This window comes from Panulirus ornatus, chromosome 20 (assembly GCF_036320965.1).
Source record: "Panulirus ornatus isolate Po-2019 chromosome 20, ASM3632096v1, whole genome shotgun sequence".
Taxonomy (NCBI): Eukaryota; Metazoa; Arthropoda; class Malacostraca; order Decapoda; family Palinuridae; genus Panulirus; species Panulirus ornatus.
Window position 1 is genome coordinate 43,022,647 of NC_092243.1, and position 27,988 is coordinate 43,050,634.

Genomic DNA, 27,988 nt, shown 5'->3' on the forward strand with positions numbered 1-27,988 from the left:
GGAGAATTAAGATTATTAGTGAAAGAGAAGAGAGAGGCATTTGGACGAGTTTTGCAGGGAAATAGTGCAAATGACTGGGAGTTGTATAAAAGAAAGAGACAGGAGTTCAAGAGAAAGGTGCCAGAGGTGAAAAAGAGGGCAAATGAGAGTTGGGGTGAGAGACTATTGTTAAATCTTAGGGAGAATAAAAAGATGTTTTGGAAGGAGGTAAATAAAGTGTGTAAGACAAGAACAAATGGGAACATCGGTGAAGGGGGCTAATGGGGAGGTAATAACAAGTAGTGGTGATGTTAGAAGGAAATGGAGTGAGTATTTTGAAGGTTTGTTGAATATGTTAGATTATAGAGTGGCAGATATAGGGTATTTTGGTCGAGGTGGTGTGCGAAGTGAGAGGGCCAGGGAGAATTGTTTGGGAAATAGGGAAGAGATAGTGAAAGCGTTGCAGAAGATGGAAGCCGGTGAGGCGGCGGGTTTGGATGGTATTGCAGTGGAATTGATTAAAAAAGGGGGTGATGTGTTGTTGACTGGTTGATGAGGATATTCAATGTATATGGCTCATGGTGAAGTGCCTGAGGATTGGTGGAATGCATGTATAGTGCCATTGTACAAAGGCAAAGGGGATAAAGGTGTGTTCAAATTACAGAGGCATAAGTGTGTTGAGTATTCGTGGGAAATTATATGGGAGGGTATTGATTGAGAGGGTGATGGCATGTACAGAGCATCAGATTGGGGAAGAGCAGTGTGGTTTCAGAAGTGGTAGAGTATGTATGGATCAGGTGTTTGCTTTGAAGAATGTACCTCTCATGACCAGGTGCATAGGCACCAATAATCACCCATCTCTCTCCATCCACTTTCAGTTTTACTCATATCAATCTAGAGCTTACTCTCTTACACTCTATCACATACCCCCACAACTCCTGCTTCAGGAGTACTGTAGTGCTTCTCCTTCCTTTGCTCTTGCCCTCTTGCCCTCTCACCAACCCCTGACTTTACTCCCAAGACATTCCCAAACTAGTCTTCCCCCTTACCCTTGATCTTTGTTTCACTTAGAGCCAAAACATCTAGGTTCCTTTTCTCAGACATACTACCTATCTCTCCTTTTTTTCTCATCTTGGTTACATCCTTACACATTTAGACACCCCAATCTGAGCCTTCGAGGAGGATGAGCACTCCCCACGTGACTCCTTCTGTTTCCCTGTTTAGAAAGTTAAAATACAAGGAGCAGAGGGTTTCTAGCCTCCCGCTCCCATCCCCTTTAGTCACCCTCTACGTTTCGCGGGGAATGCGTGGGAAGTATTCTTTCTCCCCTATCCCCAGGGAAAGAAGAAAGCTGAGAGTAAATGTGAATAGAGCAAGGTCATTAGGTTCAGTTGGGATGAGGGATAAATCTATTGGAAATAAGTTTGTATGGAGAAAAAGTGGAGGAAGTGAAGTGTTTTAGATATCTGGGAGTGGATTTAGCACTGGATGGAATCATGGAAGCGGAAGTGAGTCACAGGGTGGGGGAGGGGGTGAAAGTTCTGAGAGCGTTGTAGAATGTGTGGAAGGCGAGAACTTTTATCTCGGAGAGCAAAAATGGGTATGTTTGAAGGAATAGTGTTTCAAACAATGTTATATGGTTGCAAGGCATGGGCTATAGATAGGGTTGTGCGGAGAAAGGTGGATGTGTTGGAAATGAAATGTTTGAGGATAACATGTGGTGTGAGGTGGTTTGATCGAGTAAGTAGTGAAAGGGTAAGAGAGATGTGTGTTAATAAAAAGTGTGGTTGAGAGAGCAGAAGAGGGTGTATTGAAATGGTTTGGTCACATGGAGAGAATGAGAGAGGAAAGATTGACAAAGAGGATATATGTGTCAGAGGTTGAGGGAACGAGAAGTGGGAGAAAGGATGGAGTGAAAGTGATTTTGAGAGATTGGGGCCTGAACATACAGGAGAGTGAAATGCATGCAAAGAATAGAGTGAATTCAAACAATTTGGTATACTGGGGTCAATGTGCTGTCAATGGATTGAAACAGGGCATGTGAAGCATCTGGGGAAAGTTTTGTGGGGACAGGATGTGGAAAGTGAGCTGTGGTTTCGGTGCATTACACATGACAGGTAGATTGAGTGTGAATGAATGTGGCCTTTGTGGTCTTTTCCTAGCGCTATCTCATGCGCATGGGGGGAGGGGGTGCCATTTCATGTGTGGCGGGGTGGCGACGGGAATGGATGAAGGCATCATGTATGAATATGTACACGTGTATATATGTATATGTCTGTGTATGTATGTTTTCTCCATTCAAACTTACCTCCTAATTGCCTTGACCCTCAACCCAACTGAACCTAATAACCTTGCTCTTATTCACATTTACTCTCAGCTGTCTTCTTTCACACACTTTACTAAACTCAGCCACTAGCCTCTGCAGTTTCTCACCTGAATCAGCCATCAGCGCTGTATCATCAGCGAACAACAACTGACTCACTTCCCAAGCCCTCTCATCCGCAACAGACTGCATATTTGTCCCTCTCCCCAAAACTCTTGCATTCACCTCCCTAACAACTCCATCCATAAACAAATTAAACAACCATGGAGACATCATGCATTCCTGCCACAAAAGGAGGAAGTGAAGTGTTTTAGATATCTGGGAGTGGATTTGGCAGCAGATGGAATCAGGGAAAAAGTGTGTCACAGGGTGGGGGAGGGGGCGAAAGTTCTGGGAGCGTTCTGGGGCAAGAACATTTTTTGCGGAAAGCAAAAATGGGTATGTTTTAAGGAATAGAGGTTCCAACAATGGTATATGGTTACGAAGTGTGGGCTATAGATCAGGTTGTGTTTAGGAGGGTGGATGTGTTGGAAATGAGATGTTTGAGGATGATATGTGGTGTGAGGTGGTTTGATCGAGTAAGTAATGAAAGGGTAAGAGAGAAATGTGATAAATAAAAAGTGTTTGGTTGAGAGAGCAGAAGAGGGTGTATTGAAATGGTTTGGTCAAATGGAGAGAATGAGTGAGGAAAGATTGACGAAGAGGATATATGTGTCGGAGGTGGAGGAAACGAGGAGAAGTGGGAGACCAAATTGGAGGTGGAAGGATGGAGTGAAAAAGATATTGAGCGATTGGGGCCTGAACATGTAGGAGGATGAAAGGCATGCAAGGAATAGAGTGAATTGGAACAATGTAGTATACCGGGGACGATGTGCTGTCAGTGGATTGTACCAGGGCATGTGATGCGTCTGGGGTAAACCATGGAAAGTTTTGTGGGGTCTGGATGTGGAAAGGGAGCTGTGGTTTCAGTGCATTACACATGACAGGTAGACTGAGTGTGAACGAATGTGGCCTTTGTTGTCTTTTCTTAGCGCTACATCATGCGCACACACGAGGGGGGAGGGGATGCCATTTTATGAGTGGCAGAGTGGCGACGGGAATGGATGAATGCAGCAAGTACAAATATGTACATGTGTATAAATGCATATGTCTGTGTATGTATATGTATGTATACATTGAAATGTATAGGTATGTATATGTGCGTGTGTGGGCATTTGTGTATGTGGGTGGGTTGGGCCATTCTTTCGTCTGTTTCCTTGCACTACCTCGCTTATGCGGGAAACAGCGACTTAGTATAATAAAAAAAAATAAAAAAATATATAAAAGGTTCTCGGAGCATTGAAGAAAATGTGGAAGGCGAGAACTTTTATCTCGGAGAACAAAAATGGGTATGTTTGAAGGAATAGTGGTTCAAACAATGTTATATGGTTGCAAGGCATGGACTATAGATAGGGTTGTGCGGAGGAGGGTGGATGTGTTGGAAATGAAATGTTTGAGGATAAAATGTGGTGTGAGGTGGTTTGATCGAGTAAGTAATGAAAGGGTAAGAGAGATGTATGTTAATAAAAAGAGTGTGGTTGAGAGAGCAGAAGAGGGTGTATTGAAATGGTTTGGTCACATGGAGGGAATGAGTAAGGAAAGATTGACAAAGAGGATATATGCGTCAGAGGTGGAGGGAACGAGGAGAAGTGGGAGACCAAATTGGAGGTGGAAGGATGGAGCAAAAATGATTTTGAGTGATCGGGGCCTGAACATACAGGAGGGTGAAACACGTGAAAGGAATAGAGTGAATTCAAACGATGTGGTATACTGGGGTCTATGTGCTATCACTGGATTGAACCAGGGCATGTGAAGCGTCTGGGGTAAACCATGGAAAGTTACTTGGGGCCTGGATGTGGAAAGGGAGCTGTGGTTTTGGTGCTTTACACATGATAGCTGGAGACTGGAGTGTGAATGAATGTGTGGCCTTTGTTGTCTTTTCCTAGCACAACCTCATGTGTGCACGTGGAGGGAGGGGGCTGCCATTTCATGTGTGGCGGGGTGATGATGGGAATGGATGAAGGCATCATGTACGAATATGTACATGTGTATATATATGTATATGTCTGTGTATGTATATGTTTTCTCCATTCAAACTTACCTCCCAGTTGACTTGTTCCTCAAACCTACTTTACCAAATAACCTTGCTCTTATTCACATTTACTCTCTGCTTTCTTTCACACACTTTACCAAACTCAGTTACCAGCTTCTGCAGTTTCTCACCCGGTTCAGCCACCTGCGCTGTATCATCAGCGAAGAACAACTGACTCACTTCCCAAGCCCTCTCATCCACAACAGACTGCATACTTGCCCCTCTCTCCAAAACTCTTGCATTCACCTCCCTAACAACCCCATCCATAAACAAATTAAACAACCATGGAGACATCACGCACCCCTGCCACAAAAGGAGGAAGTGAAGTTTTAGATATCTGGTAGTGGATTTGGCAGCGGATGGAACCATGGAAGCGTTGAAGAATGTGTAGAAGGCAAGGACATTATCGCAGAAAGCAAAAATGGGTATGTTTGAAGGAATAGTGGTTCAAACAATGTTATATGGTTGTGAGGCATGGGCTATAGATAGGGTTGTGCGGAGGAGGGTGGATGTGGTGAAAATGAAATGTTTGAGGGTAAAATGTGGCGTGTGGTGGTTTAATTGAGTAAGTAATGAAAGGGTAAGAGAGATGTGTGTTAAAAAAAAAAGTGTGCTTGAGAGAGCAGAAAAGGGTTAATTGGTATGGTTTGGTCACATGGAGGGAATGAGTGAGGAAAGATTGACAAAAAGGATATATGTGTCAGAGGTGGAGGGAACGAGGAGAAGTGGGAGACCAAATTGGAGGTGGAAGGATGGAGTGAAAATGATTTTGAGCAATCAGGGCCTGAACATACAGGAGGGTGAAATGCATGCAAGGAATAGAGTGAATTCAAACAATCTGGAATATTGGGGTCTATGTGCTGTCAATGGATTGAACCAGGGCATGTGAAGCGTCTGGGGTGAACCATGGAAAGTTTTGTGGGGCCTGGATGTGGAAAGGGAGCTGTGGTTTTGGTGCTTTACACATGACAGCTAGAGACTTGAGTGTGAATGAATGTGTGGCCTTTGTTGTCTTTTCCTAGCACAACCTCGCGTGTGCACATGGAGGGAGGGGGCTGCGATTTCATGTGTGGCAGGGTGATGAGGGGAATGGATGAAGGCATGATGTATGAATGTACATGTGTACATATATGTATATGTCTGTGTATGTATATGTTTTCTCCATTCCAACTTACCTCCCAATTGACTTGTTCCTCAAACCTACTTTACCAAATAACCTTGCTCTTATTCACATTTACTCTCTGCTTTCTTCTTTCACACACTTTACCAAACTCGGTTACCAGCTTCTCCAGTTTCTCACCCGATTCAGCCACCAGTGCTGTATCATCAGCGAAGAACAACTGACTCACTTCCCAAGCCCTCTCATCCACAACAGACTGCATACTTGCCCCTCTCTCCAAAACTCTTGCATTCACCTCCCTAACAACCCCATCCATAAACAAATTAAACAACCATGGAGACATCACGCACCCTTGCCGGAAAAGGAGGAAGTGAAGTTTTAGATATCTGGTAGTGGATTTGGCAGCGGATGGAACCATGGAAGCGTTGAAGAATGTGTAGAAGGCAAGGACATTATCGCGGAAAGCAAAAATGGGTATGATTTGAAGGAATAGTGGTTCAAACAATGTTATATGGTTGTGAGGCATGGACTATAGATAGGGTTGTGCGGAGGAGGGTGGATGTGTTGAAAATGAAATGTTTAAGGATAAAATGGGGCATGAGTGGTTTAATTGAGTAAGTAATGAAAGGGTAAGAGAGATGTGTGTTAATAAAAAGAGTGTGCTTGAGAGAGCAGAAGAGGGAGTATTGAAATGGTTTGGTCATATGGAGGGAATGAGTGAGGAAAGATTGACAAAAAGGATATATGTGTCAGAGGTGGAGGGAACGAGGAGAAGTGGGAGACCAAATTGGAAGTGGAAGGATGGAGTGAAAATGATTTTGAGTGATCAGGGCTGAACATACAGTAGGGTGAAATGCGTGCAAGGAATAGAGTGAATTCAAACGATCTGGAATATTGGGGTCTTTATGCTGTCAATGGATTGAACCAGGGCATGTGAAACGTCTGGGGTGAACCATGGAAAGTTTTGTGGGGCCTGGATACGGAAAGGGAGCAGTGGTTTCGGTGAACGAATGTGGCCTTTGTTGTCTTGTCCTAGTGCTACCTCACGTGCGTACGGGGGGAGGGGGTTGTCATTTCATGTGTGACGAGAATGAATAATGGCAGCAAGTACGAATTATGTACATGTGTATATATGTATATATGTCTGTGTATGTATATATATGTATACATTGAAATGTATAGATATGTATATGTGCATGTGTATGTGAGTGGGTTGGGCCATTCTTTCATCTGTTTCCTTGCGCTACCTCGCTAACACAGGAGACAGCGACAAAGTATAATAATAATAATAATAATAATAATAATATAATAATAATAATGATAATAATGTATATGTATGTAAACGTTGAGATGTAAAGGTATGTATATGTGCGTGTGTTGGCATTTATGTATATGTAGGTGGGTTGGGCCATTCCTTCGTCTGTTTTCTTGTGCTGCCTTGCTAACGCGGGAGACAGCGACAAAGTATAATAGAAAAAACAATAAAAACTTTTCACTGCTTTTAGCAACTTACCTCCCATGCCATATACTCTTAATACCTTCCACAGTGCATCTCTATCAACTCATCATATACCTTCTCCAGATCCATAAATGCTACATACAAATCCATCTGTTTTTTTTAAGTATTTCTCACATACATTCTTCAAAGCAAAACACCTTATCCACACTACTTTTCCTCAATCTGATGCTCCTTACATGCCTTTACCCTCTGAATCAGTACCCTCCCATATAATTTCCAAGAAATACTCAACAAACTTATACCTCTGTAATTTGAACACTCACCTTTATCCCCTTTGCCTTTGTACAATGGCACTATGCCTGCATTCCGCTAATCCTTAGGAACTTCAATGTATGTATGGTTCATGGTGAATATCCTTACCAACCAGTCACTAACACAGTCACCCCTTTTATAATAGATTCCACAGCAATACCATTCAAACCCATCACCTTTCATCTTCTTTAAAGCTTTCACTAAGTCTTCTATGTTTACCAAACCATTTTCCCTGACCCTATCACTTTGCACGCCACCTCAAACAAAACACCCTATATCTGCCACTCAATCATCAAACACATTCAACAAACCTTCAAAATACTCACTCTATCCCCTCACTTCATTGCTGCTTGTTATTACCTCCCCATTTGCCCCCTTCACCAATGTTCCCATTTGTTCTCGTCTTACGCTCTTTATTTACCTTCTTCCAAAACATTTTTTATTCTCCTTAAAATTTAATGATACTCTCTCACCCCCAACTCTCATTTCACCTCTTGCACCTTTCTTTTGACCTCCTGCCTCTCTCTTTTACACATGTGGAAGGCGAGAACTTTTATCTCGGAAAGCACTACTGCCTGGCAAAAATCCTTAAAATGCCTCTCTCTTCTCTTTCACTAACAATCTTACTTCTTCATCCCCCCACTCACTACCCTCTCTAATCTGCCCACCTTTCTCATGCCACAAGCATCTTTTGCACAAGCCATCACTGTTTCTCTAAATACATCCCATTTCTCCCCCACTCCCCCTACATCATTTGCTCTCACCTTTTTCTGTTTTGCACTCAATCTCTCCTGGTACTTCCTTGCACAAGTCTCCTTTCCAAGCTAACTTACTCTCTTTACCTCAACATTCTCTCTTCTGAAAACCTCTACAAATCTTCGCCTTCACAAGATAATGATCAGACATCCCCCCAGTTGCCCCTCTCAGGACATTAACATTCAAAAGTCTCCCTTTCACACACCTATCAATTCCCACGTAATCCAATAATGCTCTCTGGCCATCTCTCCTACATACATACATATACTTATGTACATCTCTCTTTTTAAACCAGGTATTATTAATCACCAGTCCTTTTTCAGCACACAAATCTAAAAGCTCTTCACCATTTCCATTTACAATACTGAACACCCCATGTACACCAATCATACCCTCAACTGCCACATCATTGCTCACCTTTGCATTCAAATCACCCATCACTATAACCCGCTCTCTTACATCAAAGCTGCTAACACACTCACTTATCTACAGGCACCCAATCTCTCTACATGCACTTTCAGTTTTACCCATATTACTAGTTTACACTCTATCAAATACTCCCACAACTCCTACTTCAGGAGTAATGCTATGCCTTTCTTTGCTCTTGTCCTCTCCCAAGAGATTCCCAAACTACTCTTCCCCTTCAACCTTAAGCTTTCTTTTATTCAGACACAAAACATCCAGGTCCCTTTCCTCAGACATACTACCTATCTCATCTTGGTTACATCCACCCACATTTATACCCCCCAGTCTGAGCCTTCGAGGAGGATGAGCACTCCCCACATGACTCCTTCCATTTCTAAAAAAAGAAAATTAAAATACGAGGGGAGGGTTTCTGGCCTCTCTTCTCCCATCCCCTTTAGTTACCTTCTATGACACGATGGGAATGCATGGTATTTTTTCTTAGGGGAGAATAAAATATATATATATATGTAAAACTCCAGTTTGAAAGTATTAATGCTGTATCTTTCTAAATAATTTGGCATTTTTTTTTTGTGTGTGAATGATGTACTGGAAAAATGATACTAACATGAAATCAGCACATACATTTTATTTTTCACACCTTTATTTACATAGATAACCTAAGTCATGTCTAAATGGGACAACATAATGTGCACGAGGATCATGAAACAGGTACCAAACAGTGTACATAATTTATAAAATTTACATTATATACATTTTACAGAATACTCTTCTGTGACAATTACTAAATCAAATAAATACACTCTGAAACAAATAGAGTACATCTGTCATATACAAAAAAAAAAAAAAAAAAGCTTGTAGACTTTTGGAATGGGCTAATGCATACATTCATGGCTTAAGAGGACAGTAAACAAAAATAGTAATGTATCAAGTACTGCCTCTTCCCATGACTTACATGAATTGCCATTCTGACTTTAAATGTACATTCAGTATTTGTATATTTTTAAAGCCCTTGGTGTGACATAGTTGAACTGCAAGCAATAAAAATTATATATCTATATTCAAACATATAAATGTGAATCTTTGGTTAGAAATGCCTTTTATGAGGCAATGATTATATCATAAAGGTACTGATAACAGAACAAATAAAGGGAAGATTTGAGGTGCTGAAGTTGATATATCAACTGAAAGTATCAGCCTTGCAAGATATTTGTGCACAAGAAAATAGTGAACAAGGCATTATACAAATAACCACACAGAATGGATTAGCATACAAATTACAGCCTAACATTTTTCTATTTCTCCTGAAAGATCTTAAAGATGTCCTCGTTCATTTCTTTCTTCGTCTTTTTTTTTTTTTTCTCAAAAATAGCCATTAATTTTGGGTACCATTCTCTGTGATCTAGAGTAAGTAATAATACCAACAGTAAGGCAGCATTGGCTATGGGACTTGGTAACTGATATAAACTAGGTAAATGCACCAAATACCTGCATTATGCAAATCCTGAGCAACTGATTAACCAGGATACTTGTCTGTCCAGGCCATTTGTTTGACTTACCTATATACACTATATCAGAGCTTAACATCCTGGGTAATAAATCAAATTACCCAGTTCCTACATAACTGCAGATCTGGTTCATCATACTTAAAAGTGTTAATTCTGCATTACTTCTTCTTCAAGACCAAATTCATGCCATAAGCCTCATGAAAATCCAATGCAATTTGACTTGGCTTATAGCTTTAAATAATTAGGGATATAATATGCCAAAATGAAACGGTGAAGGCTTGAATAGCTACCAAAATTATTAACTTCAGCATATACAAAATATCTCACCAGCGTCTAATTTTATTGACCTGCCTACTTAAGCCAGGAAACTAGATAATGCACAGGGATGAATGAATGAAAAAATAAGTAATTGAAAGGTCCACACAGCATACAAAAGTTTAGGCAGCATGTGATGTGAAGAAAGAGGGGGAACATTTATCATGAGACATTTCCAATATTCACCATTATTCAATATCAGCAACAGACTGATAGAGAAATGTCTTCTATGTATACCAGTATCAATCACTATCAAAACATTACTGTGGCTAATACTGGCAACTGTTCATGACAGATAATCTTTGATATGAAAAATGTGTATTCACTACTAATGAAGTCCTTAAATAAATTTATCACTACAATGTGGCTGAATACTTGTATTCAGGTGTTCAACAGGAGCTACTCTTGTAGTCACTTGTGTCTGACAACTGACTGACTTCCTGAGGGCCCAGCTGAGAGTCAATTGGTTCTCTCAGCCTCCTGTAATAAACAGATTTTCTATAAGAAGGAATATACACAACAGATTTCATTAAATGAACACTCATACAACCCATCTGATATAAATTTTACGATGAACTGCTTTTTCACAATCCAGACAGACACGTTTGTTTTACCACTGGTATCTTTCCTCCTCAATATTTCATTAATACCCATTCATATATATATATATATATATCCCTGGGGATAGGGGAGAAAGAATACTTCCCACGTATTCCCTGCGTGTTGTAGAAGGCAACAAAAAGGGGAGGGAGCGGGTGGCTGGAAATCCTCCCCTCTCGTTTTTTTTAATTTTCCGAAAGAAGGAACAGAGAAGGGGGTCAGGTGAGGATATTCCCTCTAAGGCCCAGTTCTCTGTTCTTAACGCTACCTCGCTAACACGGGAAATGGCAAATAGTATGAAAAAATATATATATATATATATATATATATATATATATATATATATATATATATATATATTTTATCCCTGGGGATAGGGGAGAAAGAATACTTCCCACGTATTCCCTGCGTGTCGTAGAAGGCGACTAAAAGGGGAGGGAGCGGGGGGCTGGAAATCCTCCCCTCTCACTTTTTTTTTTTTTTAATTTTCCAAAAGAGGGAACAGAGAAGGGGCCCAGGTGAGGATATTCCCTCAAGGGCCCAGTCCTCTGTTCTCAACGCTACCTCGCTAATGCGGGAAATGGCGAATAGTATGAAAGAAAAAATATATATATATATATATATATATTTCTTTCTTTTTCTGTCTTTCTTTCAAACAATTCGCCATTTCCCGCGTTAGCAAGATAGCGTTAAGAACAGAGGACTGGGCCTCTGAAGATAGCGTTAAGAACAGAGGACTGGGTCTCTGAGGGAATATCCTCACCTGGCCCTCTTCTCTGTTCCTTCTTTTGGAAGAAAAAAAAAAATGACATTGTTGGAACCACTATTCCTTCAAACATACCCATTTTTACTTTCCAAGATAACGTTCTCGACTTCTATACATTTTTCAATGCTCCCAGAACTTTCGCCCCCTCCCCCATCCTGTGATTCACTTCCGCTTCCATGGTTCCATCCGCTGCCAAATCCACTCCCAGATATCTAAAACACTTCACTTCCTCCAGTTTTTCTCCATTCAACTTACCTCCCAATTGACTTGTCACTCCACCCTACTGTACCTAATAACCTTGCTCTTATTCACATTTACTCTCAGCTTTCTTCTTTCACACACTTTACCAAACTCAGTCACTAGCTTCTGCAGTATCTCACCCTAATCAGCCACCAGCACTGTATCATCAGCAAACAACAACTGACTCACTTCCCAAGCCCTCTCATCCACAACAGATTGCACACTTGCTCCTCTCTCCAAAACTCTTGCATTCACCTTCCCAACAACCCCATCCATAAACAAATTAAACAACCATGGAGACATCACGCACCCTTGCCGCAAACCGACATTAACTGAGAACCAATCACTTTCCTCTCTTCCTACTTGTACACGTGCTTTACATCATCGATAAAAACTTTTCACTGCTTCTAGCAACTTGCCTCCCACACCATATACTCTTAATGCCTTTCACAGAGCATCTCTATTAACTCTATCATATGCCTTCTCCAGATCCATAAATGCTACATACAAATCCATTTGTTTTTCTAAGTATTTCTTACATACATTCTTCAAAGCAAACACCTGATCCACACATCCTCTACCACTTCTGAAACCACACTGCTCTTCCCCAATCTGATGTTCTGTACATGCCTTCACCCTCTCAATCATTACCCTTCCATATAATTTCCCAGGAATACTTAACAAATTTATACCTCTGTAATTTGAACACACCCTTATCCCCTTTGCCTTAGTACAATGGCACTATGCATGCATTCCGCCAATACTCAGGCACTTCACCATGAGCCATACATACAGTGAATATCCTCACCATCCAGTCAACAACACAGTCACCCCCTTTTTAATAAATTCCATTGCAATACCATCCAAACCTGCCGCCTTGCTGGCTCTCATCTTCCGCAAAGCTTTTACTACCTCTTCTCTGTTTACAGAATTAATTTCCCTGACCCTCTCACTTCGCACACTACCTCGGCCAAAACCCTATATCTGCCACTCTATCATCTAACACATTCAACAAACCTTCAAAATACTCACTCCATCTCACATCACCACTACTTGTTATTACCTCCCTATTAGCCGCCTTCACCGATGTTCCCATTTGTTCTCTTGTGGTTTTGGGGAGCTGTGGTTTTGGTGCATTATACATGAACATGGCAGCTAGAGACTGAGAGTGAATGAATGTGACCTTTGTTGTCTTTTCCTAGCGCTAACTCGCGTGCATGTGGGGGAGAGGGGGTTGTCATTCCATGTGTGGCAGGGTGGCGACAAGAATGAATAAAGGCAGCAAGTATGAATCAAGTACATGTGTATATATGTATATGTCGGTGTACGTACATATATATATATATATATATATATATATATATATATATATATATATATATATATATATATATATATTTTCTTTTTTTCTTTCAAACTATTCGCCATTTCCCGAATTAGCGAGGTAGCGTTAAAAACAGAGGACTGGGCCTTTGAGGGAATACCCTCACCTGGCCCAATTCTCTGTTCCTTCTTTTGAAAAAAAAAAAAAAAAAAAAAAAAAAAAAAAAAAAAAGAGAGAGAGAGAGGGGAGGATTTCCAGCCCCCCCGCTCCCTCCCCTTTTAGTCACCTTCTACGACACGCAGGGAATACGTGGGAAGTATTCTTAATCCCCTATCCCCAGGGATATATATATATATATAGTTTTCATACATGGTGTTTTGACATGAAAATAGTGAAATTGGAGAAAAATGTAGCTCAGACATTGAAGCTTATTGATACAGTGGTTAAATTGATGAGAACTGCTATTGACGTTTGTGTAAATATATATATATATATATATATATATACGTTGAAATGTATAGGTATGTATATGTGCATGTGTGGACGTGTATGTATATACATGTGTGAGTGGGTTGGGCCATTCTTTCATCTGTTTCTGTGCACTACCTCTTTAACACGGGAGACAGCAACAAAGTATAATAACGTTGAAATGTAGAGCTATGTATATGCGCGTGTGTGGACGTGTATGTATATACATGTGTATGTGGGTGGGTTGGGCCATTCTTTCTTCTGTTTCCTTGCTCTACCTCACTAATGCGGGAGACAGCGACAAAGTATTATAAAATATAAATAAAACAAAATATGTGTGTGTATACAAGAGGATGGGCCATTCTTCGTTTGTGTCCTGGTGATACCTCGCTGACAAGGGAAACAGTGATTAAGTATAATAGAATAAATAATATAGATGAATATACCCCTGGGGATAGGAGAGAAAGAATACTGCTCATGTATTCCCTGTGGGTCATAGGAGGTGACTAAAGGGGCAGGAGTGGGTGTCTGAAAATCCTCCTTTCCTGAAGTACTTTCAAAAGAAGGAAAAGAGCAAGGAGCCAAGTAAGGACTTTTCCCTCCACAGTTCTGTCATCTGTTCTTGACGCTACCTTGCTCACAAGGGAATTGGCAAGCGTCCATGAAAATATAATGCACCGAAACCACAGCTCCCTAACCACAACTAGGTCCCACATGCCTTTCCGTGGATTCTCCCAGCCACTTCACAGGCCCTGGTTCAGTCCACTGACAGCACATCAACCCCTGAATACCACATCATTTCAATTCACTCTATCCCATGCAAACCTTTCACCTTCCTCCATATTCAGGCCGTAAACTGATAAACTTTTTCACTCCCTCCTTCCATCTCTAATTTGCTTCCCCCTTGTAAGGTTGATTGAGAAAGTAATAAAAGGGTAAGAGAGACAGATATTAATAAGAAGAGTATGTTTGATATAGTTGAAGAGGGTGTGCTGAAATGGTTATGGACATAAGATAATGAGTGAAGAGAGGCTGACAAAGAGGATATACTGTTGGAATAACAAGGGTTCAAGGAGTAGACTAAACTTGAGATGAAAGGATCGTGTGAGAAAGATTTTGCATGCTTGGGGCTTCAACAATTAGGAAGGTGAAAGGTTTGCATGAGACAGATGAACTAGAGCAATGTAGTGTACAGAGGATTATGTGCTGTCAATGAGTTGAAGCAGGACATATGAAGCAGCTAGAAGCAAATGAGGCTTTTCTTTGAATTCTGGTGCTATCTTGCTCACACAGAAAACAGTGAACAAGTATGAAAGATTTCCTTAATTTTCTTTCTTTACTGCAACTTTAGTGTAATTCATCAACCATTAACAAAAAAAAGTATTTCAATTGTTTTGTCTTCCTAATTATCAAGTATGTATCACCTTACAAACCAATTCCTCAATATACACTGGAAACACTGTTGAATATCAATCCTGTATAACTAGACTCAAACCTATGCATCATTCCTTAATGTTTTGAAGAGATGTTTGATTACAAATCAGTCAGCTCACTATCATATATGTCTTTAATTTTGACACTCAGTTCCCCTTATGGTGATGGGTGTAGCTACAACAGTAAAGACTTCAGCTATCCTATCTAGACCTTCCTAGGATGATCATCCCTGTCACATTTTCTTATTCCTTAAGTGTTACCTCATTTTCCCCTCCCAGGATGCTGGCTATCTTGCCTTTACTGCATTTTCCTTCTTCCTCACTCATACATATTTTCTTCACCAACATATCATCATCAATATTATTCACATGACCTAGACATTTCAGTGTTTTCTTTCATCCCATTAAGAAACACCATACCCTATGTTGTTTCCCTTCTCACATCCCTTAATATCCTGGTCAGACCTACCTTGGAATATGCTATTTAATTCTGGGCACCAAACCTGATCAAAGATGAAGAAACACTAAAACAAATTCAAGGAAGTGCAGCAAAACTTAATCCTTCATTCAGAAATATGCCTTTTCTGAACATTTTTTTCCTGCTGGAGGAAGGTGGGCAGGAGGGTGCATTCTACTATACATTTCCGTTTCTACAAAAATTTTAGGAATAATCATTAGATAAACTTGTCATGGACAAACACGACTTTTGTTACTTGTCCTTCCTATGTACTTTCCATATATACTTAAAAACCTCCTCTATCTTGAATGGTAACATCCAAACATCCCTCAAATAGTCTGTTTCTAGTGGCTAGAATCCTACAACTGCCTATTCCATTTCATTTCCTTACTTCACATGTGCAGAATGGGTTCTGGCAAAACTATGCTATCCTCAACTTTCATGGTCATATTTTCTCCTTTCATAATTCACCCAAAAGATTCCAATCACTTTCCTAACCTACAATACTCAAGATATATAAAAAATTCAAGTGTGATCAATTATCAAAAGTGCAAGGTTGCATACTTTTTCTATTCTTGTTCACAATTTCCTGCATGAACAATGTAGTGCCAGGAGCAGATGAAGAACAGCATCATTTGCTAACATCTACTCTCTAGTTATCATGTATAATGCAATGAAACCTAATCCTCTAACCATAGCCAAATCCCACAGACCATTCTGTGGTTCTCAGTCCTCTTAAATATGGCTCCATACAGTTCAGCCCAATGAAAGCATATCAATCTCGACTACCTCCTTTTACACAGTAATATAAACTCCAACATTGGCTTTTGTAGTTTTTCACTTCAGTATGTCACCAGAGCAGTGTTATCTTCAAGCAGAAATCAACTCACTCTTACACCCCCTTCCACCACCAGTGTCCTGAAAACCTACCCCTCTCTCCAAGATCCTCACATTTACCTCCATCATTCATAAACAGATTAAACAACAATGGTTACATCACACACCCTTGATGGAGACCCACCTTCACTTGAATCCATTCCTCCACCTCCCTCCCTTCTTGCTCACATACCTTACCCTCCCAATAAAAACTTCCCTGCATCTAGTATCTTTCCTCCCACCTCCAAGAGGTATCTCTTAACCCTATCCTATGCTTTGTCAAAATTTATAAATGCTACATACAAATCTTTATCTTAAATGTATTTCCCAAAACATTTTCAGAGAAATCATCTTGTCCACACATTCTTTACCACTCTGATGTTCTGTGCATGCCACCACTATAACTTTCTTCACCCTCCAAGACAACTTACCAGGTATACTACTGAACAGACTCACATCTCTGTAATTAGAGCATTTACTTTTATCCCATTTTTCTTTATGTGATGGCACTATACAGGCATTCTGCTAGTCCCCAGGCACCTCATCTTGGGCAATAAGTTCATTTAAAATCTTAACAAACCAATCAACAATACTCTCACCCCTTTTCTTTAGAAATGCAACTACAATCCTATTCACTCCAGCTGGTTGCATATTTGTCATGTAATATCAGAAAACACATGGTTAAAAGTACCTTCTGAAAAGAGTAATAAAATGTGTGATGGGTGACTTAAATAGATAGGCAAGTGACAAAGCAGGAGTGCTAGGTAGATATGGGGTCCCATGTTTATCTAAATATGGTGAAATAATGTGGAATATGTGCATAAAAATGGGCACAATTGGATACGAGTACAGAAAATGCCACAAAATACATACTTTTCATAACTGCATATTTTACTAAAATATAAAAAATCATAGGTAGACAGGACTGATAATGTTTCTAATTAGAAAGAATATTGTAGTTAGTGTCCATTTGGTGCTATCTGTGCAAATGGTTAAAGGGGTCTTACATGATCATATGATGGCATTATCTAAGTCAACCTATTACTTTTGATAGTACAGAACAAAAACGTGAATTAGAAAGGATAAAAGTTAAAAGGTAAGCTGTCAAATATCTAATGAAATAGTGCCAGGTAAGGTTGATGTGACAGGGAAAAACAACACCTCTGCTTATCCCAAATATTTCTGATTACAGGAAAAGATTTTAAAATGAGTGATAGAATGATGGCTTCCATAAGCTAGCTTAAAAAAGATGTTACTTGTTGCCTAATTAATACTTCCTTACAGCAACTACACAATTAGGATGGAAGGGAAGAGAGTCGGTACCAGATTGAAGTAGACCTTTGTTTACAATGTGTATTCTTGGCTACTTTGGCATGAAACAATTAGAGGTAGGAAAGGCTACAGAAATGGGTTTTATGAAAGTTCTTCCATGTAATCTTATATCTATGTACACCTGAACAGAAAGCCCTAAAGCTACTGCTGTATCCTTAGCTCAGTGTCAGTCTACATGACATATTATAACCACCTGAAGCTTTGAAAATGATAAAAAAAAATCTAATATGACACTACCATGCTCCTTTACAATATGAAATTGGTTAGAAATAGTGTTTGAAAACCACAAAAAGCTCTGGCAAAGGTTATATCAACTACAAGACTGCCATGCTCTTCTACTTAGCAATAAGCAGCAAATGCTTTGAAGCTGGGCTTTATTTAAGAACATACTATATATGCAATAATTAGCTATTTGCTAGGTTAGTAACAGCAGCAGCCAGACTGGAAAAGGACCAGTAACCTCATTTTGTAATGGGATAATAGGATACCTAATTTCTCTGAATTACAGGTTTTTCTATAATCAAATTACAACCTGTTTTAACCTAGCACATAAATAGTAATGGTCAGCCATGCAATCAAAGCAACAATCAGCAATGCCTACGGGTGAGTTAATGAAGTCTTGGGAACTCTGCGCTGTGGGTTGACTTACAACTCCCTAATCTGCTCGAGAGCCTTAAGAAGTTCTGTGTTGGTACGATCCAGTGCATTGATCTTGTCTTCCTGTGCTTGTATTACTGCATCTTTTTCGGACATCAGTTCTGACATCTTCATCTGTTCTCTTCGAAACTGTTCTTGTAGCCTGCAAGTAATAGGAAGAATGGTTACATTTACTATGCTATGGTGTAAAAAAAATTTCCAAAATTATGGAACTTTTTCTTTATTCATAATTGCTTCTCTCACTTTAGAGATGTAGCTTCAGGAACAAATAACAAGGGCCTCATTTGCATGCACCCACTCTCCATTCATCACACATAATAAAACAAGCCTAGTTCCACAGCCAAGTCACAAACTATTCTACAGTTTACTATGACCAATTCATATGCCCTGATTCAGTCCAATGACAACACACTGCAAATTGCTACCATATACCACATCACATGTATGCCTCTAATCTTCCTAAATTCTCAGGCTTTGATACCCCATATCCTCCTCCTTTCCATCCTTCTGTCTCCTTCTTGGTCTCACCCTTCCTCCTAAACCCTCCACTTCTGACACAAAGATCCTCAAAGTTAGTCTTTCTTAACTTGTCCTCTCCATATGCCTGAACTACTTCAGCAAACCCTGGAGAACTCTCTCAATAAGACTGTGCTTACGACCACACCAAGGCCAAAAAACTTCAAGCATAGATATGAATACAAAATGACAAACACAAATTCAGGTATAGGAGGAGGAGGAGAAAGTTGAGGCTGGGAAACCTCAAGCTAATACATGCGTGCAGAATGAGACTTACAAACCGAGTTAGGTTTGGGAGAAAGTGAAGTTCAAGAAAGTCTCTCTGGCTTGGCCATGGGTTGGAGAATGTGAGATGCAATGCAGTAAAAAAAACAAAAATGATTTTCACAGAATGCACAGGCTCTCTATACACTATGCAATAGGAATTTGCAAGTATGGTAAGACTGGTATATCATACTGGGGAAAATGTAAATTTAAATACCCCAGAAAATGCTTGGACTGGCTTAGAAAAGGAAATGTTGCAAAGGGGAAGAATGCAGATTTTGCTATTCAGAACTGTGTAACTCATCATTAGAATTTAGGTGCTGCCTGAATGAGTACTGTAAGGACTACCACATATCAGACAGTAAGACAACACTCATGCCAATAAATGCCCTTTATCAGCCTCAGACACAGTGCCAAATAGGCAGGCAGCAAATGACACTGGTTTCCATCAAGAAAATGATAAAATAGCTAAAAGCATTCTGCCAAGTTCAGCAGAACAAAGCATATTAAAACCCAAAACAACAAGTGATAAGTCATGTAACATAACTGGCATGCACCATTAAGAAGCAAGGTAAGCACCCCTTACCCTATAGGATCTCTTCTTTCAAAATCAATACATGTCTACTTATTATTTAATTATATCTAGCATTCTACAATGTTCTTGTTTAACTCAAAATGAATTTAGACTTGCTGTAATAAAAGTCTAAACTTGCTAACCTAAATGTTTGATACCGGAAAATATCTTGTACTTGCAATATGGAATTTTCAACCCTGAATCTTGCCTCAGACCTAAGTAAAATAATTTGACACTGCCAGACACAATATGCAAGTTATTATTTCAAATTATATCAAAGCACTTCTTCCCAAATCTAAATACTTTTGATGTGATTCACATCAAGTTAATAGGCTGTGAAAAGCATTCAATTGTTTGATTTCCCTTCTATAATATTCAATGATCAAAATACATTCAGTTCAATGATTTGGGCAATGAAAGCAAATCATTCTTGTAGGTTCCTGATCCTACCCTATAATTCACTGCCTTTAGGCATGCAGCATTGCCAAATCGACCACAATTTTATCAAAATATAATTCTGAAACAAATTTCAGTTTGGAATAAGTTTATTCTCTTAAGTTTTATCATTAATCTAAAATAATTTCATTTCATTTGGACATTAAATAGCTATTAACAACAAATTTGTTTTATTTCAAAGCTTCAGAGAATCATAACAGTATATTATCATTTTGAAAAAATATCTTTCATTTTAACAAAATGTTTAGGAGTTAACACTATGTGAAGGTGACTGTCAACATTCAGAAGAGTTAAGGTGAAACAGTTATTATATGCACTTAATATTTTTTAACTTTCAAATTGAAAATAGTGTTGAAAGGCAAGTACAGTTCAGTGTGTATATATAGTATGAGTGGCATATTAAAGCATTCTTTTGGGTCTTGCAACTGCTCTTTCTCTCTCTCTCCCCCACCAGTAGCAACTGACATGGTATGAACAAATAACATGTCCAAATCAAGGCCATCTTGGGTGAAAATTTAAGAGAAAGTAGAAAACATTCAGGGTTTCACAACTATTTGTAGACCTGACTCTTCAAGGGAGAAAGGTTATTTGAAGAAGGAAAGACAAAAGAGGGAAGTGAATTCCACAGCTTAGCTGTTCAAGGAAAGGCAGAAAAGCCATAACAGCCAATCCTTATGTGGCTGGCCTCCATAAGGAAGTTGCGGGAAGCAGCAGCCAAATGCCTGCCATGGATCCAAACCTTGGGGGAGGGGACAAATGCAAACAGTTCATGAGAACACTGGCTGAAATAAAGAGCTGCAACATCATAGCATAAGGAAAGGGATAGTTGAGAAGAGGTTATATTAGGAGAATTAAGGTGACAAAATGCTTTTGATTCCACTCAACAGAGAGGGGAAGAGTGAACCCCCAAAATGTGTGAGCAGCATTCCCTAATCAAGACAAATAAAAACCCTGTAGAAGTGAAACAGCTTCTGACAAGAAAAATAATTACAACACTTTTTCTGAAATTGAATAGTGGGAGAGAAATGATTCTCAAAAACTGATAAAGGGAGAAATTGCATTACAGCAACATTAAATTTTACAAGGTCACTACTTCCCCAATCCAAAACATTACACAGGTCAAAACTGATCAGTATGAGACAGAGAAAGAGGGAGAATGGGAGGAAAAGTGAGCTGAAGTATGTAAAGTGGAACCATCAACTCAAAAGAGTCAATGGGGTTTGAAGTATAAGAGAGATCAAATATTGAAAGAAAAATGATAGTAGGTGATAGGACAGAATCCTGAAGAACTCAACTACTGACAGGATTGGAAGGGAAGGTTGCTTCATTCATGACTAATGCAATGGAATGGCCAAAGGGGAAATTATACATTAGAGAACAGAGAGAAGCACTAACACCAAAGGAAAGGAGTTTAGAAAGTAAAAACTTCTACCACAAACTATCAAATGCTTTAAGGGATGTCAAGGGCTACAACAAAAGTTTCACCAAAATCCCAGAGAGAGAAGGACCAGAGGAAAGTCATATGGGCAAGATCACCCATAGACCTAGCACTGTGAGAGAAGGGAATGGGATTCGAAGCGTTTGAGAAAGTGACAGTTTAGAAGAGTTGGAAAGACTTTGGAAGTAGCAGAAATGAGAGCAATAGGGCAATAGTTGTAGAGGTGAGAGCAATTTCCTTTCTTAGGGATGGGCTGAATCAAGGAATGCTTCCAAAGGTAAGGAAAAATCTGGGTTTTTAGAGAGAGGCAAAATAGGCAAGCTAGGAATGGTGCTACATCAAAGGCACACTCCTTTAGAACATGAAAAGGCAAGTCATCTGAGCCATAAACTTTGTCCACCTGGATCTGGAGAAGTATCTGGAAGACCTTGCACAAGGAGAATACAGACGACAGCATAGGTTCACAGGAAGGAGATGAATACAAAGGATTAGAATCTGAATCATCCAAAGTTATGTTATAGGAAGAGAAAGTGCCAAAAAGAGTGGCTTTATCAGTTGAAGAGTTAGCAATATGGGTAAGGTCTGAAAGCAGAGGAAAGATGGTTACAAAACTGGATAGAAAAGAGCAAGGTCTAGCAGCTGTAGCTATGGAAGTAGGATAGATCCCAGGCGCATGATGGCAGTCAAGTGGGTCTAGGGATCTGCCCAACCCTCTCGAGTGGTGGCATTAATCTGAATTGGTGCCGAAGAGTTGTATTGCCATGAATTTTTGTTTGTAAAGTAAGAAAAAGATATTTCCATGTGTGTATTATCAAGTGTTGTGTTTAAGAAAAAGAATGTGTGGGACTGAGGCTAGATGCCAGTAACCCACGAGACTGAGGCAATGGAAAAAAAGAGTGATCTAGGCCTGCAAGGGGGGTCTATAACATATGCAACATTGCTGGCTCACTGTGCCATAGCCACTATCCCTTCTGCAACCCAGGTGGTAGTATCTCCCTGGGCAGCATTTGCCCTCTACCCACTACTACTACAATGGAATAGCAGCAGCATTGGTTGCTGCCTTCTACCTCATAATTAAAAAAGATATCATGGAAAAGGGTAGGCATATTATACACAGTTAAACCTCTGTTATCCAAAATGTTTGGGGAATCAGCTGTTTCGGACAAATTTCAGGTTATTCAGATTTTTTATTTATTTATTTATTATACTCTGTCGCTGTCTCCCGCGTTAGCGAGGTAGCGCAAGCCCAACCCAACCACATACACATGTATATACATACACGTCCACACACGCACATATACATACCTATACATCTCAACATATACATAAATATACACACACAGACATATCCTGGGGATAGGGGAGAAAGAATACTTCCCACGTAATCCCTGCGTGTCGTAGAAGGCGACTAAAAGGGGAGGGAGCGGGGGGCTGGAAATCCTCCCCTCTCACTTTTTTTTTTTTCCAAAAGAGGGAACAGAGAAGGGGCCCAGGTGAGGATATTCCCTCAAGGGCCCAGTCCTCTGTTCTCAACGCTACCTCGCTAATGCGGGAAATGGCGAATAGTATGAAAAAAAAAAAAAAAAAAAATATATATATATATATATATATAATATATATATATATATAATATATATATATATATATATATATATATATATATAATATATATATATATATATATATATATATATATATAATATATATATATATATTATATATATATATATTATATATATATATATATATATATGGACAAAGTGATAAAAGAGATGAAAGCAAAACTAGGGAAAAGGGGTGCAGAGATGGAGTGTGGTGGAGAGATGTGGGTGCTAGTGGCAAGCCTGTTTGAGGATGATACTGTGTTGTTTTCTGAGAGTGAAGATGAGTTGCTGAGGTTTGTAAGTGTGTTTTAAGATGTGTGTAAGCATAGGCGATTGAAGGTAAATGCAAGTAAAGTAATAGCGTTTGAAAGGTAACAGAAAGTATAGATTTTGTAAAACTATATCGAGTGAAGAAAAAATGCATTAAATTGTGCTGCGGATATGGATGGGAAAAAGACTGTGGAAGAAAAGAGAGAATTTAAGTATCTGGGAGCTGTCTTAGGTAAGTGCAGTGATGTAGATGGAGAGATACAGGAGAGAGCAGTACACAGTAAAAGAGTCATAGGATCCCTTAATAGAATAACGAAGGGTAGAGGTGTAAGTATGGAAGTGAAGAGAAGATTAAGGGACAGCATAGTCCTCCCAACCCTGACCTATGCAGTCAAAACATGGACATGGAATGAGTGACAAAGGTAAAAAATCCTGACTGTTGAAATGAGCTATTTGAGAAGAGCATGTGGTGTGACTAACTGGAATGAAAGAAGGTTATTTACTTTGGAAAACATTATGTTTTAAAGTTTATAATTTCTTAACAGTTTATTTACAATTTGAACTAAAATCCTTCAACTGATGGAAAGTATGCATTTCACAGAGCTTACATAAAGCAGGAAGCAGTTACAATACTCAATATCACAAGTTCTTCACTTTACACAAAACATCATCTTAAGTTCCCACTCTAAATATTTTCAATGCTTTTCAAGTCACCTGGAGTGAGCTGATGTAGTTCACAATCTTCAACACTATGTGCAGAGCTAAGAGAAGAGCTCACTGGACTTGGCTGCTGCTGAGAATTTTGGTGAAGGTGATGATGATGATGATGGTGACCTACACGAGGCCCATGATGTGGGACAGGTCGAGGAGAGCTGGTAGCAGCATTAAGATGATACATAGGATTGTTGAAAGCCAAAGGTGCTGCTAACTGTGGTGGAGTCATATGAGGTGATATGTGCATACCACCACTGTTATTGCTACTGCCACTATTATTTGCTACTGCATTATTATTTGCAGCATCGTGGTGGGTTATTGATGGGTCCACTGGGCTAGAGGACTGACTATAAGCAAAGCTTTGATATCCTGAGGATGCTACATTAGACAATTGAGAGATTGAGGTTTGTGAGCCTTTCATGTTTGTTTCAGTTTCCCCAGTCGAATTTCTATCATTATCCTCGTGACTAATATCTAATGACTCCTCTGGATTCCCATTCGACACCATGTGACCATTCTGATGAACTTGTCCATGACCATTCATTTGTGGGTGGCCAGTGAAAACCTGTTTATTATTGAACCAGGTCGTATGATTATGGAAATGGTGGTGGTGTTGATGGCTGTGGTTATGAACTGGAGAAGAGGCATTCTGGGCTGGGCCAGGAGCTAGGTGACTGTAACTATAGCTATGGCCAATAGCACATGGTTCTCTGGGCTTTCCATCATGTTCTAAGGCAGAGAATAAAACATAGTCATCAGCAGTGTTCAAATCTACTGCTGGCTTTCGAGCTGAACCCATAAGATATGTATTTCTGGGTAAAGTGGAGGGACGAGGAGTGGATGGGGTTTCAGTAGGAAGCTGAAGATGATTCATTGGTGGAGGAGGTGCAACAGGCCTATAATCATCACTAACAGTGGGGTCATTGTATCGGAAAATATTTCTCTGGAGACTCTGATAACCGAGTCTGTCTTCCATTCTTCCACTTTCAGGGGTTGATGCTGGATCTAATGCTGAAGTCTCTGGTGGGCTGTGAGATGACAACTGTTGCACAATATTTATATTTGGTTGAGTCTGAGCAACACTGATCTCATCAAGGAGAAGACGAAGCTTCTCTAAATGGTGATGTTGAGACACACTGATATTGGTTTTGGATGAGGATGCTGAAAGTTTTCTTAAAGCTTCAGTAAGAAAAGTGTGTAACAAGGATAATTCTTTGCCAATATCAATGTCTTTGTCATATTCAAGTACTCTATGATCATGGGATGCTGGACTTGAGATCTGCTTTAAAAATGTTTTCATCTGAGCTTGTTCTAATTCAATGAATTCATTCATAAACTCCATGAAGTACTCCTTTCCTTGAAATTTTGTACAGTTTGCAAGTGTCTGAAGGGTTTTTGCAATAAGAGTGAGATTTCTGGAGGCCCTCTCATCAGGGTACTCTTGGGTGATGTTGAAAAGGGATGGAGAGAGGATAGCAGGACACAAGAAACGTAGAAAAATGGAAGCAGAAATCAGGTTGTCAGTGAGGTTTTGTTTCCCAATAGTGGCTAAACGCTCTCGATAGACACAGAAACATTCTCGGAGCTCCAAGGGAAAATATGGATGAGAGTTGAGTATTCGTGACCAAGTCATTCTTACAATTGACATAAGGTTTTCCTGCTGTTTCTGTAGTGATGACACCTGTGGTACCTTCATTGGGTCAACCTGCAAGGATACAGTACATCAAACACTGAAAAAAATCTAACCATAAGTGCATATACAAAATGAAAGGTAGAATACTGTACTGTACTTGCTACAGTATTTCTTTAACTTAACCAGCAATGAATTACTGAAAATAAAACTGCTCCTAAATGCAATATACAAACACACCATACATTTCTCACTTTTAATTAATATTTTGATGATAAATAAACTTTTCACCCTAGTGCTGGTGACTCAAAGGTTAAATTTAGTACTGTTGTTAATGGTACTATCCTCCAACAGTATTTGGTTAGAGAATTATTCTTACTTCAACCAAGTTTTCATTGTTTTGTCATTTGAATGGACTTGAAAAAAAATTTAAGTGGTCTCAGTTGAATCTTAAAAGCCACATTAATATTTCATCAGATATTCAAAGTAAAAAAAAAAAGACAATAATATGATGCAAAAAATTTCTTTCAAACTCTTTCATCTAATGCATATTTAATCATGAATGTATAAGCTGGAGGATATGCAAGTAGCTGGTAAAGGAAGGAAGGTTGTTATCTATGGACAGTATAGTCAATTCTGGAGTATGGATGGAAGCAAAATTTGAGTGCATAACAAGACAATAAATGAAGAGTACATGATATATATACATATATAATTGGTATTGGGGGATAATTGTCGGATGATGTGAAAGCCTTTTATAAAGGAACAAATGCATGTGTGAGAGTGGATGTATAGCTGATCATAAGTTTTGGGATACATGTAGATGTGAGACAGGGCTGTGTAATGTCACCGTGGCTTTTTAATATATATATATATATATATATATATATATATATATATATATATATATATATATATAAAGAAGGAACAGAGAAGGGGGCCAGGTGAGGGTATTCCCTCAAAGGCCCAGTCCTCTGTTCTTAACGCTACCTCGCTATCGCGGGAAATGGCGAATAGTATGAAAAAAAAAAAAAAAAATATATATATATATATATATATATATATATATATTATCCCTGGGGATAGGGGATTAAGAATACTTCCCACGTATTCCCTGCATGTCGTAGAAGGCGACTAAAAGGGGAGGGAGCGGGGGGCTGGAAATCCTCCCCTCTCGTTTTTTTTTTTTTTTTTTTTCAAAAGAAGGAACAGAGAATTGGGCCAGGTGAGGGTATTCCCTCAAGGGCCCAGTCCTCTGTTCTTAATGCTACCTCGCTAATGCGGGAAATGGCGAATAGTTTGAAAGAAAGAAAGAAATATATATATATATGGACAAAGTGATAAAAGAGATGAAAGCAAAACTAGGGAAAAGGGGTGCAGAGATGGAGTGTGGTGGAGAGATGTGGGTGCTAGTGGCAAGCCTGTTTGAGGATGATACTGTGTTGTTTTCTGAGAGTGAAGATGAGTTGCTGAGGTTTGTAAGTGTGTTTTAAGATGTGTGTAAGCATAGGCGATTGAAGGTAAATGCAAGTAAAGTAATAGCGTTTGAAAGGTAACAGAAAGTATAGATTTTGTAAAACTATATCGAGTGAAGGAAGAAAATGCATTAAATTGTGCTGTGGATATGGATGGGAAAAAGACTGTGGAATGGAAGAAAAGAGAGAATTTAAGTATCTGGGAGCTGTCTTAGGTAAGTGCAGTGATGTAGAAGGAGAGATACAGGAGAGAGCAGTACACAGTAAAAGAGTCATAGGATCCCTTAATAGAATAACGAAGGGTAGAGGTGTAAGTATGGAAGTGAAGAGAAGATTAAGGGACAGCATAGTCCTCCCAACCCTGACCTATGCAGTCAAAACATGGACATGGAATGAATGACAAAGGTAAAAAATCCTGACTGTTGAAATGAGCTATTTGAGAAGAGCATGTGGTGTGACTAACTGGAATGAAAGAAGGTTATTTACTTTGGACAACATTATGTTTTAAAGTTTATAATTTCTTAACAGTTTATTTACAATTTGAACTAAAATCCTTCAACTGATGGAA

At 39.3% G+C, this 27,988-nt stretch overlaps 1 protein-coding gene across 1 annotated transcript in view; it reads right to left on the bottom strand.

Moving 5' to 3' along the window:
• Positions 1-9,882: 9,882 nt before the first annotated feature.
• Positions 9,883-27,988, bottom strand: part of LOC139755744 (uncharacterized) — a 715,481-nt gene continuing 697,375 nt past the window's right edge. Inside the window, 4 exon segments of the mRNA XM_071674375.1 lie at positions 9,883-10,806; positions 18,472-18,662; positions 22,065-22,309; positions 24,316-26,020. Coding sequence (XP_071530476.1) covers positions 10,716-10,806; positions 18,472-18,662; positions 22,065-22,309; positions 24,316-26,020 — 2,232 coding nt within the window. The 3' untranslated portion in view covers positions 9,883-10,715.